Source organism: Elephantulus edwardii, unplaced genomic scaffold, assembly GCF_000299155.1.
Source record: "Elephantulus edwardii isolate Elephantulus edwardi_28Jun2011 unplaced genomic scaffold, EleEdw1.0 scaffold00031, whole genome shotgun sequence".
In the NCBI taxonomy this organism is placed as follows: Eukaryota; Metazoa; Chordata; class Mammalia; order Macroscelidea; family Macroscelididae; genus Elephantulus; species Elephantulus edwardii.
In genome coordinates, this window is record NW_006399781.1 from 6,174,688 (window position 1) to 6,189,810 (window position 15,123).

The 15,123-nt window shown below is 37.1% G+C and overlaps 1 protein-coding gene across 1 annotated transcript in view; it reads left to right on the top strand.

Moving 5' to 3' along the window:
* The first annotated feature begins 1,021 nt into the window (after positions 1-1,021).
* Positions 1,022-15,123, top strand: part of ATP11B (ATPase, class VI, type 11B) — a 104,418-nt gene continuing 90,316 nt past the window's right edge. The window contains exons 1-3 of the mRNA XM_006884050.1: positions 1,022-1,133; positions 8,065-8,154; positions 13,698-13,778. Coding sequence (XP_006884112.1) covers positions 13,701-13,778 — 78 coding nt within the window. The 5' untranslated portion in view covers positions 1,022-1,133; positions 8,065-8,154; positions 13,698-13,700. The remainder of the gene's footprint in view (positions 1,134-8,064; positions 8,155-13,697; positions 13,779-15,123) is intronic.

The window sequence follows — 15,123 nt, forward strand, 5'->3', positions numbered from 1 at the left end:
ATCACTCAAGAACAGATTGCCTATCACAACTTTTAACCACTCAGCTTCCAGAGCTCCCTAGTTGTGCCAGTAAATTTACCTTTCTCACTCATTCATTGACTGCCTTTAGGTAGCTTCCAACTCATAGTGACCTTTCATTAGATCTCTGAGGTTGTAAATATGGGACTTGAAGAACTGCAGGCATGCACCCTTTGGGTTTGCAACACAACCTGAGCTACACTGCCATAACTCTGTTAAAGAAAATGTAGTGAAAATGTTTGAGACAGAACTCACTCTACCAAAGGAGTTTCGAAGATTTTCTTGCCAACCCAGAAAAGAGAACGACACTCTTCTACTAGAAATTGTTACTAAAAGCACCCTGAAAGATGCTCTTTTAAGCTTGGTATCAGAATGAGAGCACCTCAGAGCCAGAGATGTAGCTTATTCCTCTTGTTTCTCATGGGGTCAGTTGACAGACTGCCTGGTACAGATAAATGATGATGTGGAATGAATCTCAACAAGTCCTTGACCAAAGCATTTTAAGTCTTCTAGGAACCAAAGTCTTTGAAACTACGTTGATCTGGGTGTGAGAGAAGTAAAAAATGGTAAATCTTAGTCATCAGATGTGCTGACTAGGCCATAGCTACACAAGACCTCTACATCACTGGGTTGGAATGTGTCTGAAGAGGAGCATCACTCAAAGGAATGAAAGGGAAAGAATGCAGTGGGAGAGAAGGCTTGTCCTTCAGTGTGTCTGGAGTTCTCCTATATGATTTTCATCTACGGCATTTCTGAAAGAGACTGAACTATTCTTCATTACTAGAAGTATTAGACTCTACTTGTTTAGCTTATGTCTACAAATATTATTCCAGGTTATCTGTGCAGAAAAAAAATGTGGTTTAACTAAGTGGGTTGAATGTATGTAAAGTTCAAGACCAATAATAATATATGCTGTCTGACCTATTAGATAAAACCAACAATAAAGTGTTGCAACACTTAACCTTGGTGACTGATGTTTCTCTTTTGCTTGTTCTTAGGGATTTGACCCACCTCATCAAAGTGACACAAGGACTATTTACATAGCCAACAGGTTTCCTCAAAATGGCCTTTACACACCTCAGAAGTTTATAGACAACAGGATCATTTCCTCAAAGGTAAGGATTAACATTTTTGCAATTAAAACTGTAAATATGGGTCATTTTATTGTAAAAAATAATTTATTGCTTATGTTCTAATATGTCTTTATGTCTTTAAAAATTCAAGGGATTGGGGATTGTTAGATTTATCTTAATTATGAGTTGTAAAATAAAACTAATTGCCAGTTGCTGAGATCATGTAACCAAACATACTAAAGAATCCGTATTTGTGCTTAAACTGAGGAACTAGTACTGCACTGTGTGCCAGGCATAGTCCACAGGGAATTCCACTACTAACTTAAAGGTACCAGTCAGATCCACCAGATAGACAGTTTCCTCTCATGTGATTTACAGCCTCTGAAAACCCATTAGTGTCAGCAGTGAGTTGATGGCAACTCTGGCAATGAGAGAGCAATCATTTATTTATTTATTGTATGCTTTTAATTCATTTTCCAAAATGCTGTTATACTCTTTTTATATCTGTTTCTTCATTTGTAGTTCTGGGAAATGAAATAACTTACCCATGGTCACACACATGTAAGTGGCTAGATTGGAGTTTGAACTTGGTTCTTTTTGATTCAAAGCCCATAGTCCTCCAGCTTTATCACTCTGCTCTGAGTATTTTATGGTACCAAAGTACTTCCTCAGTGTCACATATGCTTCCTTGTTGCATTTCGTCGGATTTTTTAAGATGCCTTAGTTTGTTTTAAAATAGAAGATTATAGAGCAACACTGCCTGATAAACTTTTCGCTCATGATGTGTTTGTTTTCCGCACTGTTCAGTATGATAACCATGAGCCCAGGGCTTCTGAGCCCTTGGCAGATGGCAAATATGACTGAAATGGATTATTTTAAATAAAATTTTTATTTAATACTGATTTACTTAAGAAGTTTGTATGCATTGTTTTTCACACTGGATTGAAATGGAAATTTTAATTTAATTTTATTCATATTTTAATTTAAATGTCAGCAGTCTCATGTGACCAATGGCTACATTAATGGACAGCTATAGAGAATGTAAGGATAAGAGACTGAAGATGAAGTTCTCCTTAGATCATAAATTATTACTGCTTTAAAGGCCTCTGTGAGGAGCATCTTTATTTTGTTCCTTCTTTCTGATTTTCTCTCTACTTCGGATCTCATCTTTCTCAAGGGGTGGTTTTAGGCCATGAATATCTTTGCCCTGTGTTTTCTTCTTCACTTTGTTACTTGTGTACCATATGCATTAGTGGTACCTCTCTTTAAGGATAGTGATTCTGAAGCAAAGGGCAGGAAGAGAATGTAATCAGAATGTAGGATGTAGGTTAATGTAGGAGTTGTAGATTAATAAAATGTTGCTGTTATTGTTGAGTAGAGCACGAGTCATGGTGACCCTATGAACGATAAATCTGAACTCTGTTGTATCCTGCACCATCCTTACCAATCTCCACATCTTTGGGTCCACTGCCTTGCATGCTGACTGTATCAGTCCTTCCTTCCCAGACCCAACCTTTCCTAGCATACTGTCCCTTTCTAAGGAACAGCCTCTGTTAACAACATGTCCAAAATATGTGAGACGAAGCTTCACCATCTTTATCTCCAAAGAAGATTTTGGTTGCACTTCCTCTGAGACCTATCTGTTCTTTTGACAGTCTGTGGGACAGTCAGCACTCTTCTTCAGCACCACAGCTCAAGTGCATCGATTCTTCTCCTGTCATCCTTAATCATTGTCCAGCTCTTAATTAAATAACAGGTGACTGGTAAGTTAGGAAATTGAAGTCGTTCTTGAAGATTTTAAGTTAATCTTTTCCCCCTCATTTCCTTTTGAAGATCAAATGGAAAAGAAAATTATAAATTATGGCATAATTATGTAATTAATCTCTGTCCCTCAGTGGCTCGTCTTTTTTTTTTTTCCCCTTTCCATTTCTTGTCTAAGAAATCATTGACTAGCCTGAGGTCACAAAGACTTTTACCTAAAAAAAAAAAGGAAAAAAAACAAAACAAACCCAAAGACTTTTACCTGTCTTTTTGCTTGTTGGGATTTCCTATTTCTGGCTCATTGCAAGGGCTAAGATTCACATTGAGTTACTTTTTGTTTATGGTGTGAAGTTAGGCTCTGGGTGTTTTTGTTTTTGTTTTTTTGTTTTCTTTTGGTGTTTTTTTTTTTTATGTGGCTGTCCAGTTTTCTAGAACCACAAGTAGAAAATACTGTTCTTTCCCCATTTAACCTATTTTGGCAGTTGAGTTGGAAATGAATAAGCCTGTATTTGGATTTTGTATCCTTTTGGTCCATTGATTTGTATCTGTATTCTTGTGCCAACATTCTTTGTAAGGGAGGGTTGGTTTTTTTCCTATTTAATTAAAATGTATGTTTTAAACAACATGATCCCCAGACATTTCATTTTTCAGGGAGTTCTGGTGATGTAATCCATAGAGAGTTGTGCTTAACCCAAAGACCAAGCCTCTCTGGTGGTTGTAATCCACCAGTAGCTCTGTGGGAGAAAGATGTGCGGTCTCCTCCCATGAATTTATGCCCTCGGAAAACCTGCTAGAGGGTCAACTATGAATCGATTTTGACATGAAGGTAATATGTTTGAGTTGATAGCTTTGTTCTAAAAGCTTGAAATGAGATAGTCTATATCCTACCCACTTCCTTCTGGTTTTCGAAATTTTATTGCCATGTCTAGGCTCTTTACATTAAGTATATATTTTGGAATTTGCTTATCAATTTTTACATGAAAACATCCTGAGATTTTAATTGAGAATTCATGGATTTGCTATATTCATTTGGGAAGAATTGACATCCAAGAGGATCAGCAAAAGAGAGGGAAGTGCCTCGGCAAGATGGATTGCTGTAATGGGCTCAAGTGTTGTCAGAGATGATGAGGATGCCACAGGTTGGACAGGGTTCAGATCTATTGTTCATAGTCTATGAGTCAGACTCAATTTGACGGTTCTCAATAACCAGGTATAGCTCTTCCTTAGAGTCTCCTTTCTTTTCTCTCAACAGTGTTTTGAAGTTTTCAGACATTCTGACTTTTTTGGTATTGAATCTTGAGTTCTTGGTAAGCTCACTAACTGATTCTAATAGCTTTCCTGTAGTCTCCATAGGATTTTTGCGTACTCTGTCATGTTATTGCTGCTCAGGGATAGCTTTCCATCTTTTTCAGCCTCTAAATCTTTTTATTTCTTTTTCTTGACTTGTTGTACTTGCTCAAATATTAAAGAAAAGGTTGAATAAATAGGATAATGAGAGTAGACATTCTAACCTTATTCTCACTTTTAGGGGGAAAGCATTTATGTTTCTTCAGTGTGATGTTAACTTAGTTCTCTATGTTATGTGTCGTCAAGTCTCTTGTTGACTCATAGCGACACTGTGCACTGAACTCTGTCCTACACTGAGCCAACCTCACTGTCTCCAACACACCTGTACCTATTACCACTGTGTCAGTCCGTCTCATCTAGGGACTTCCTCTCCTGTGCTGTCCCTCTACCCTTCCAAGAATGATGTACCTCTCTAAGGACCGGTCCCTCCTCACAATATGCCCAAAGTATATGAAACAGAGCATCAAAGCCCTTGCCTGTTGAGAGCAACTTGGTTTCACCCTCTCCAGAACAGACCTGTTTAGTTCTCTTGGCAGTCCCTGAGAAGTTCAGTACTCTTTTCCAGCACCACAACTCAAAGGCATACGTTTTTCTTTTGTCATCCTTAGTCACTGTCCAGCTTCCTGATGCATAGCAAGTAATAGCAAAGACCATGGCCTGGATCAAACGCACCTTAATTGCTACACTGACATCTTTGCACTTTAGCATTCTGGAGAGGTCTCAAAGCAGACTTTTCCAAACCATTTCATCTTTTGATTTCCTGGCTGCTGATTCCAAGAGCATGATTGGGGACCCAAGCAAGCTGAAATTGTTGACAATCTCAATCTCTTCTCTATCTGTTGTGGTGCTGCCAGTTGGCCCAGCGGTGAGAAGCTTTGTTTTCTTGATCTTGAGCTTCAATCCATGTTGAAGACTGCAGTCCTTGACTTTCTGCAGAAGATGCTTTAAGTCCTTCTCAGCTTCAGCATGCAGGGTTGTGTCATCTGCATAACACAAGTAGTTGATGAGTCTTCCTCTAATTCTGATGTCACATTCCTCCTCATAAAGACCAGCCTCCGAATGATTTGTTCTGCATATAGATTGAAAATGTATGGAGACAGGATGCGTTGTTGATATACTCCTTACCTGATTTTGAACCATGCAGTGTTTTTTTGTTCTATTCTGACGACTGCTTCCTGATCCAGGTATAGGTTTCCCATGAAAACAATTATATGTTCTGGGATTCCCATTCCTCTCAAGGTTAGTTACAATTTGTTGTGATCCACACAGTCAAATGCCTTTGCATGGTCAATGACACAAAAGACATTCTTCTACTATTCTCTGCTTTCAGCCACGTTCCATCTGATCTTGGCAATGATGTCACTAGTGTCACAGCCTCTTCTAAACCTGTACTGTACTGTACTTCTCTGTTTATGTACTGTTCCAGTTGTTTTTGGATAATCTTCAGGAAGATTTTGCTTGTGTGCGATTTTAGTGATATTGTTCAATAATTTCCACCCTCTGTTGGATCTCCCTTTTTTGGAATGGGAATAAATTTGGATCTCTTCCAGTCAGCTGGCCAGGTGGTTGCCCTCCAGATTTCTTGGCACAACTTGGTGAGCACGTCCAGGACAGCATCTACTTCTTGAAATATGTCACTTGGTATTCCATTAATTCCTAGGACTTTTTTTTTTGCCAATACCTTCAGAGCAGTTTGAACTTCCTCCTTCATCACCAGTGTGCCTTTTGGTTATATGCTGTTTCATGAAATTCTTCCATGTCAATCAAATCTTTTTGGTACAGTGTGACTCTATGTACTCTTTCTGTCTTCTTTTGATGCTTCCTGTATCATTCTATATTCTGCCCTTTGCATCTTTGTATTGCAACTCAGGGCTTGAATTTGTGCTTCCATTTCTTTAGTTTAAGAAATGCCGAGCAAGTTCATCCCTTTGATTCTGACTCTAGCACTTGGCACATTTTGCTATAATACTTGCTTGTCTTACTGAGCAGCCCATTTGAAATCTTCTGTTCAGTTCCTTAACTTCCTGATTTCTTCCCTTTGCTTTGACTGTATACATACTTTTTCTCAGGTTAGGGAAATTCTCTTCTTTTCTTAATTTGTTAAACATTTTTTGTTAGGAATAGATGTGATATTTTGTCAAATGTGTATTTTCACTGTCTGTTGAGGTGATGTTGTTACTTTTTTATTCTGTTATTTCACTGATACTTGTCTTTTTTTTTTAAGGCCATGTTAAACCAGTTTTTTTATTTTTCGGTATAAACCCCCAAATTAGGTATTTATGATGTATTATCATATTTATATATTGCTTTTCATTTATTATACTAATAAATTATATGCTTTCTCTTTTCCTAATAGTCAGGCTAGCAATTTATCAACAAAAATATTTCTTTTTCCTCGATTACTGTTTTTCTATTTTCACTCCTATTATTTCCTTTCCCCCCTTAATGTGAGTTAAGTTGGTTCTTTTTCTAATTGTGGACTTGTCTAATTTTATCCTTTATATAATTTGAACACTGTTATCTCTCTCTCTCACACACACACACGTTTTTGTGTATATACTGTAATTCTAGATGCATTCTACCATTTTATATCAGTGTATCATTTTATAATTTTATTGTATCTTTTAATTCTTCTTAGTATAAAAGTTTTTTATATAATATTAATAGAGCCACACATGCCTTCCTCTAGATTCTATTTGTATGGTATTTTTTTCCAGTCTTTTAATCTATTTCATTTTTGTAGAGTATATCTCGTTGGTTCTTGGTGGGTTCCCCCCCCACACACTATTTCTGCCTTTGTGACTTATATTTAACATAATTCTTGATACAGTTACATCTGCTCTTTCAGTTTTTGTCTCTTGTTGTTATTCCCCTTTTACTTCCCACTTTTTTTTCTGTTACACAGATGTTTTTAGTATTCCATTTTAATTGCTGTATTTGCTGTATCTATTTGCATTATTTTTTAGTTGCTGCTCTAGGGCTTATAATTTACCTTCCAAACCTCTGTTATTATCTTTCTCAAGGAGAAAAAAGAAGCCATTGATAGAATCTGTGCTGAGTCAGAGCTGACCCTCCAGTGGATTTCCCAAGCTGTAAATTGCATGAGAGGAGACTGACCCTCTTCTCCTGAGGAGCTGCTGGTTAGCAGCACAGCTCCCGAAGACTAAGCCGCCTTAGAGTTTATATTTAATGACTTCAGATTAAATCTGGAACTTGTTGTGTCACGTTTTCATTTTGTATCCTAAACATAATGCTTTTAGTGTTTCATAATGCTTTTAGAGTGATATTTGTTATAGACCTATTACTAAAAAAGTAGCATTTGCTTAAATAGTTGTATCTTTTAAAGATATTAAAGAAATTTATGTAGTGTTTTGTATATGTTCACATACTTACTTTTTCTGGTGCTGTCATTCCTTTTTATAAATGCTCATTGTAGCATTTTCTTTTACCCTTATATCCTTGTGAGTAGGGATATTGTTTTAATTACCTATCAATCATCACAACTTACACTACTACTTAGCATAGAGTTGGAGCTATTATAAACGAAACCAAAAAGGTAGAATTTTTAAATAATAAACTAAGTCTCAGAGATACACAAACTGTTTTAAAAATGAGAAGTTTAGAGTCAAAGTAGAAAAGTAAAAAAAGAAAGTTAAAAATAAAATAGAAAATAGTAGAAAAGGCAGAGAGTATAAGTCCTGAGAGTCTAGAAACCATGATTTCTATAATACTGAGAATTACATGAAATTTGTCTAAGGATTTAATAAATCTGATTTTACTTTTGTTGTTATTACATCTGCATAGTATATCTTTTATTTAAATATTTATTTATTGACCTTTCTTCCTTTTTCCTTCTTTTTTTTAGTATACTGTGTGGAATTTTGTTCCAAAAAATTTATTTGAACAATTCAGAAGAGTGGCAAACTTTTATTTTCTTATTATATTTTTGGTTCAGGTAAGCTTTATCATGTACTAGATTAGTAGATTAGAACAATGTCTCTAAACATCTCTAAATTATTTCTCAAACTGGATTAATACAAAATGAAATTTCTATAATTAATAGTCAGTGATAGGTCTGTCCAGGTGCCTTTACTCAGAGTTTCTTCTACCTGCTTTATGACTCCTGGCAGTCAGTATAGTAGGCATTGTGTTCTAAAACATTATATAATTGTTGTTTTGTACCATTGAGTTAGCATCAGCGCATAGTTGACCCTCCAGCAGATTTTCAGGGGCATTTATTTGCACAGAAGGAGGTTGCCCCTTTTTCTCCCACAGAGTTAGTAGACGATTCAAGCCTCATGCTTACAGGCTAGCCATGCAGTTCCTTATCTGTAGGCATGCAGAGCTATGTGCACATCTATTATAATGAAATATGCAAAGAACTACAGTCAGTAAATCTGAAAGGGACAAACTCGCTTGGCATTTCTTAAGCTGAAGGAACTGAAGAACAAATTCAAGCCTCAAGTTGCAGTACTTATGGATTCTATAGGCAGAATATTGAATGATCCAGGAAGCATCAAAAGAAATGGAAGTCAGGAACCTGTTAGAATACCTAATAGATATTTTTTTTTCTCAGAATATAAATATTTTTACTTTTAATGTATAATACCTATGGTTTGGCATATTTCAGCCTATTGTATCATTTTGCAATGTAAATTTACCTTTGACTTTTAATTCTATTAATTCATCTTTCTGAGTTCAGACTCCTTAACAGACAATTTTCTTATTATATAGATTTATGTTCATTAAAGACTATTTTGGCAATTTCTTAATTTTCAGATTGTGCTTTTTTTTAATGGCTAGTAGCCAGGAACATTTGTAGCATTGACAGCAGAATAAATTCGATGACTTTTGTAGAATATTAGACATTTGTCTTGTAATTTTCAAATTAACATATCAAGAGAACAAGCCTCTGGAACTTGAGTAGAGTCAAGATTTAAGAGTTGAGATTGTTATTTTGTTTTTAAAATGCTGATAACATTGGCAAAGGCTTGGAAGCCTCTTTTAGTATGTCATTAATTATAAACATTCTAAACTTCTATCTCAAGAGGACCTAACATATTAAAAGGGGCTGAGGGGAACCTTGTTAGTTATTTTAAAGGTCTAAGATTACTTTAAAAAGATCCTTATTTTAAAGACGTAAGATTACTTTTAAAAAACCCTGAAACACCACACCACATCGAAAACTTTCCTTAATGAATAGAGAAAGCACTTCTGACTTTCCATCATTAGAATAGCAGTTTAGTTTTTTGAAAAGTGAAAAATTTGCACTCTCCTTATACATATAGTCCATATAACATGCATATATTTATGACATCACTAGCTAAGATCAGGATAGCTCTATGTCTATAATAGAACAAATGTAACTATCTTATACAGAGTAAAAGCATAAGTAAATCGATAAAATATTCTAACTAACCAAACATAATTAATGCAAACATGTCTTTACTTCTCCAACAGTTTGAAGGCTTGGTGGTTTGATTTAGTTTGTAGTTGCATCATCACTTTCCTCACTGTACCACTCTGCCTCTCTTGACTATGTAAAGATATAAACAAAGCTCTTTCCTTAATCTCATTCCTAATTCTTAATCCCAGGGTACAAATTGTTTCCAGATTCTTTGGTGTTTATCTAGATGTGCAAAGAAATGAGAACAAGATTTTAGCAATTGTAGTTCGACGCATGTTTGTTGTTGTTGTTTAATGCCGTCGAGTCGTAGACGACTCATAGGCAAATGAAAAAACCTCAAGTCTGTGGGAAAAAAATCACTGGAGAAGTTCAATATCAGCTGTGAAAACTAGGCCATGTGCTGATTGTGGAATAGACCATCAACTATTTATCTGCAAGTTCAAGTTGAAGCCAAAGAAAATGAAAACAAATCCACAAGAACCAAAATTTGACCTTTAGTCTATCCTACCTGAATTTAAAAACCATCTTCTGGACAAGTTAGGGCCTTGAATATTAATGCATGAAGACCAGACGAGCTGTGGGAAGATATAAAAAAAAAAAAAAAAAACACAAAACAAAAACAGGGGGAGGTGGGGGTGGGAGGGAAGGGTACCACAATGAATGAACAGAATTCCAAAATCTCTGTAGATGTTCATTGAAATGAAAAAGAAATTAATTAATTAATTAATTAATAAACAAAAAAAACCCCCACAAACATCATCCATAAAGAATGCAAAAGATTGTTACAAAGACAAATGAGGAAGAAAAGACTGAGTTGGATGTTAGAAGAGATTATGAATATTACACTAGAATGCCGAGAAGCCAAAGCAAAGGGAAGATGTAAGGAAAGAAGAAGCTGAACAGAATATTTCAAAGGTCAGCTCAGTAAGACAGAGCGAAGTATTACAATGAAATGTGCGAAGAGCTTGAGTCAGAAAATCATAAGGGATGTACTCTCGTGTCATTTCTCAAGCTGAAGGAACTGAAAAACAAATTCAAGCCTTGAGTTACAATAGTTAAGGATATTATGGGCAAAATATTGAATGATCCAGGGATCATCAAAAGAAGATGGAAGGAGTACACAGAATCACTCTATCAAAAATATTTGACTGACACAAAATAATTTAATGGAACAACATATGATTAAGCAGCAATGATGATGAAGAAAGAAGTTCAAGCTGCTCTGAAGGAATTGTCAGATAACAAGGTTCCAGGAACTAATGAAATACCAGTTGACATAATACAGCAAACAGATCCTGCCCTGACATGGCTCACAAAGTTGTGCGAAGATATCTGGAGGACAGCTACCTGGCAAATTGACTGGAAGAAATCTGTATTTATCACCATCTGAAAGAATGGAGATCTGACAGAATACAGAAATTATCAAATAATATCACAACTACCACATGCAAGCAAAATCCTGCTAAAGATTATCCAAAAACAAACATCAACAGAGTCCATCAACAGAAAGCTATCAGAAATACAAGCTGGATTTAGAAGAGTCATAGCACTAGGGCCATCATAGCCAATGTCAGATCTTGGCTAAAAGCAGAGCGTACCAGAGGAATATCTATTTTCATTGACTGTGCAAAGCCATTTGACTGTAGATCACAACAAATTATGGCAAACCTAGAGAAGAATGGGAATCCCAGAACATATAATTGTGAAAACTCTACCTGGTCAGGAAGCAGTTATCAGAACAGAGCAAGAAAACACTGCATGTTTCAAAATTAGGAAAGGGGAGGGAAGCTCTGGTGGCCTAGTGGCAAGAAGCTGCACTGCAATCCCAGAGGCGCACGGTTCAAATCCACCAGATGCTCTGCCGGGGAAGGAGGGACAAACCCCTCCTGTACCAGTCAGATCTGATTTGACGGTACACTCAAATAATAAAATAAAAAAATAAAAAAAAAGTAAAGCAAAATTAGGAAAGGGGTGTATCCAGGATGTGTCCTGTCTCGGAGATATGTTTTTAATCTATATGCAAAACAGATCATTCAAGAGGCTGGTCTTTATGAGGAGGATTGTGGCATCAGAATTGGAGGAAGAATCATCAACAGTTTGCATTATGCAGATGACACAACTTTGCTTTCCGAAACTGAGGAGGACTTGAAGTATTTGCTGCAGAAGGTCAAGAACTGCATTCTCCAATATGGATTGAAACACAACATGAAGAAGACAAAGATTCTTAGCACTCGGCCATTTGGCAGCATCATGATAGATGGAGAAGAGATTGAGATTCTTAACAATTTCAGCTTGCTTGACTCCACAATCAACACACTTGATACCAGCAATCAGGAAATTGAAAGACAAACTGCATTAGGAAAACCTGGCATCAGGGGTACCTCTCCAGAGTACTAGAGAGTAATAATGTCAGTCTAGAGATTAAGATGTGCCTGATTCAGGCCATGGTCTTAGCAATTGCTTGTTACACATCAGAAAGCTGAACAATGACTAAGGATACCTTTGAGTTGTGGTACTGAAGAAGAGTATTAAATGTACCATGGACTGCCATGAGAACAACCACATTTGTCCTGGAGAGGGTGAAGCTCAGTCTCACATGCACTAAGTATGTTGCCAAGAGGGATCAGTTTTTGGAGAAGGACATCATGCTTGGAAGAATGGAGGAACAGTACAAGAGAGGAAGACCCTGGAGGAGATGGATTGACACAGTAATTGGCATAATGGAGGTGGTTGTTGTTATGTGCCGTCGAGTCGTTTCCGACTCATAGCGACCCTATGCACAACAGCCCTAAACCCTGCTCTATCCTGCGCCAACCGCACCGCCTCTGACACACCCATCCCGATTACCCCAGTTACCGAATCAATCCATCTCATAGAGGGTCTTCCCCTCCTGCGTTGTCCCTCCACCCTCCCAAGCATGATGTCCCTCTCCAAGGACCCGTCCCTCCTGGCAACATGTCCAAAGTATGTCAGACAAAGCCCCAGAATCCTTGCCTCCAAGGAGTAGCTTGGTTTAATCCTCTCCAAGATGAATCTGTTTGTTTTCCTGGCAGTCCAGGGTACATTCAGTACCCTTCTCCAGCACCACAGCTCAAAAGCATCCACTCTCCTTCTGTCCTCCCTAGTCATTGTCCAACTCTCTGATGCATAACAAGCGATTGCAAATACCATGGCCTGTATCAGGTGCACCTTAGTCTCCAGAGAGACAGTGTTGCTCCTGAGTCCTTTAGAGAGGTCCCTAACAGCAGACTTTCCCATCGCGATACGCTTTTTGATTTCCTGGCTGCTGGTGCCAAGAGTGTTGACCCTGGAGCCGAGCAAACTGAAGCTGTGAACACTCTCAATCTCTTTGCCATCCATCCTGATGCCGCCAGTTGGTCCAGTGGTGAGAATCTTTGTCTTCTTGACATTGAGCCTCAGTCCATTCTGAAGGCTGCAGTCCTTGACCCTTCGCAGCAAGTGCATGAGGTCCTCCTCAGTTTCAGCAAGCAGGGTTGTGTCATCTGCATAACGCAGATTGTTAATAGATCTTCCACCAATCCTGATGCCACAATTCTCCTCATAGAGCCCAGCCTCTCGGATAATCTGCTCTGCATACATGTTGAAAAGGTATGGAGACAGGATGCATCCCTGGCGTACACCCTTCCCAATTTTGAACCATGCAGTGTAACCCTGCTCTGTTCTGACTACTGCCTCTTGGTCCAAGTACAGGTATAATGGAGGTAGGTGTCAGAAATGTTGGACAGGATTTAGAGCTATTATGCATAGAATCACTATGAGTCATAATTGACCTGACAGCACATAACTGTGACAACCTATCCATTAAGAAAGTAGATGGCTGAATCTACCAATCCCAGTATATTTAGGCAAGCAATAGATTTAGAAATCTACCAACCGTACATATATACTAGGCAACAAAGTTATGAATTAAACTATTAAACCTAATAGCATATTCTCTCTCCCCTACTGAGTTTTATGATGGGCTACAGGGTACATTTTGTGTATTCTTAAAATTCACAGTATTTATGAGATTTTAGGTATTAATAGTTTGGTATAAACGTATAATACTCTGTATTCTTTCTTTTATATAGCTTATGATTGATACACCTACCAGTCCAATTACCAGTGGACTTCCATTATTCTTTGTGATAACAGTAACCGCCATAAAGCAGGTATGAAATGCTTTTGCTTGCTGGTTTTCTCTATGCTATTCAGAAATTGCTAAATATTTTCCCTTTTAGCAGCATTATTGTTGTGAAAACAATTTCCATATGAGGGAAAGTAAAAGAGGTATTGGTACTGAGTATGTTAAACTTTTTTAACCACTTTATGTCATACACCTGTGACTCATGGATTAATTCCCACTGTTAGGATGTATTGTTCCCTTTATACACCTAGGACGCATCTAAAATCAAGCATTGTGCAGTATGAAATTGTTTCTTTGTTATAATTATTTTGCCAGAGTTTAACAATAGGAAATGCAGTTTTAAAGAGATACGCTTTAGGAAGTGGTGGAGTGTGTAAAGTTCCGAAATAAAATCTTTCAGCATGAGTATTCACAAGTAAAAATTCTATAATGTTTTCTTAGTTTTTATTTTTTACAGCTTTCTCTAGTGAAGTTGATTTTTAGAAAAAACTTTAACCAAATCTTAATTCTCTTTAAAATTTAAATATAATCACTATTATTGTGTACACATGCCAAGTAATAAAAACCTAGAAATGCCATGTCTGTCTACCTACCACTTCTCAAAAGTTATCTTAAGTTACTGAGGGATGATCTTTCATCTGACAGGCAAAACTCAAAACCTCAGACTCCTTGCCTTTGAGTTGGGACCAACTCATAGCTGCCTCACCGTCCAGCAGGTTTTCTGAGACTGTAAATTGTGTGGGAGGAGATTGGTCCTCTTTCTCCTGTGGAGCCACTAGTAGATTTGAGCTTCCACACAGGCTTGACCTTTGGATTAGCAGCCGCACCTTCCTACAGGCTTTGTCGCCAGAGCTCCCTCTTGAGAAGAAGTTCATTGAGTTTTCTTATATAAATATTAGAACATTCCTTTCTGTAAGACAAGGTTTAAAAGTGACATGAAAATAAAACTGACAAGTATTTTACAGTTTTGGAATGAGATGGAGTCTTTGTGATTTACATGAGAAAGGTAAAATGACCCTGGAAATAATAATATTTCTGAACCTAGAGTGTCATTGTATATCATGAATTATATTTTTACTTGCATTTACCATTGTTATTTATTTCTTCAAAGTAACACTCATTTGCCCCTTCACCTCTTTTCTGATTACCAGGCCCTGTTGATGGCTATCATCTAGTCAAATAGTTTAAAATCATCTGCATATTGATGATTCTTAAATATATATCTTTTCTGCTACTGTTCTCCCAACTCCCAACATATAGAAACAGCTATTTTTAAAACATCTCCACTTGGATTTCACCTAAGAACCTGAAACAGAACGCTTGTTTTTCTTTTAAAATTGTATCCTGTTTATTTTATTTTATTTTTTTAA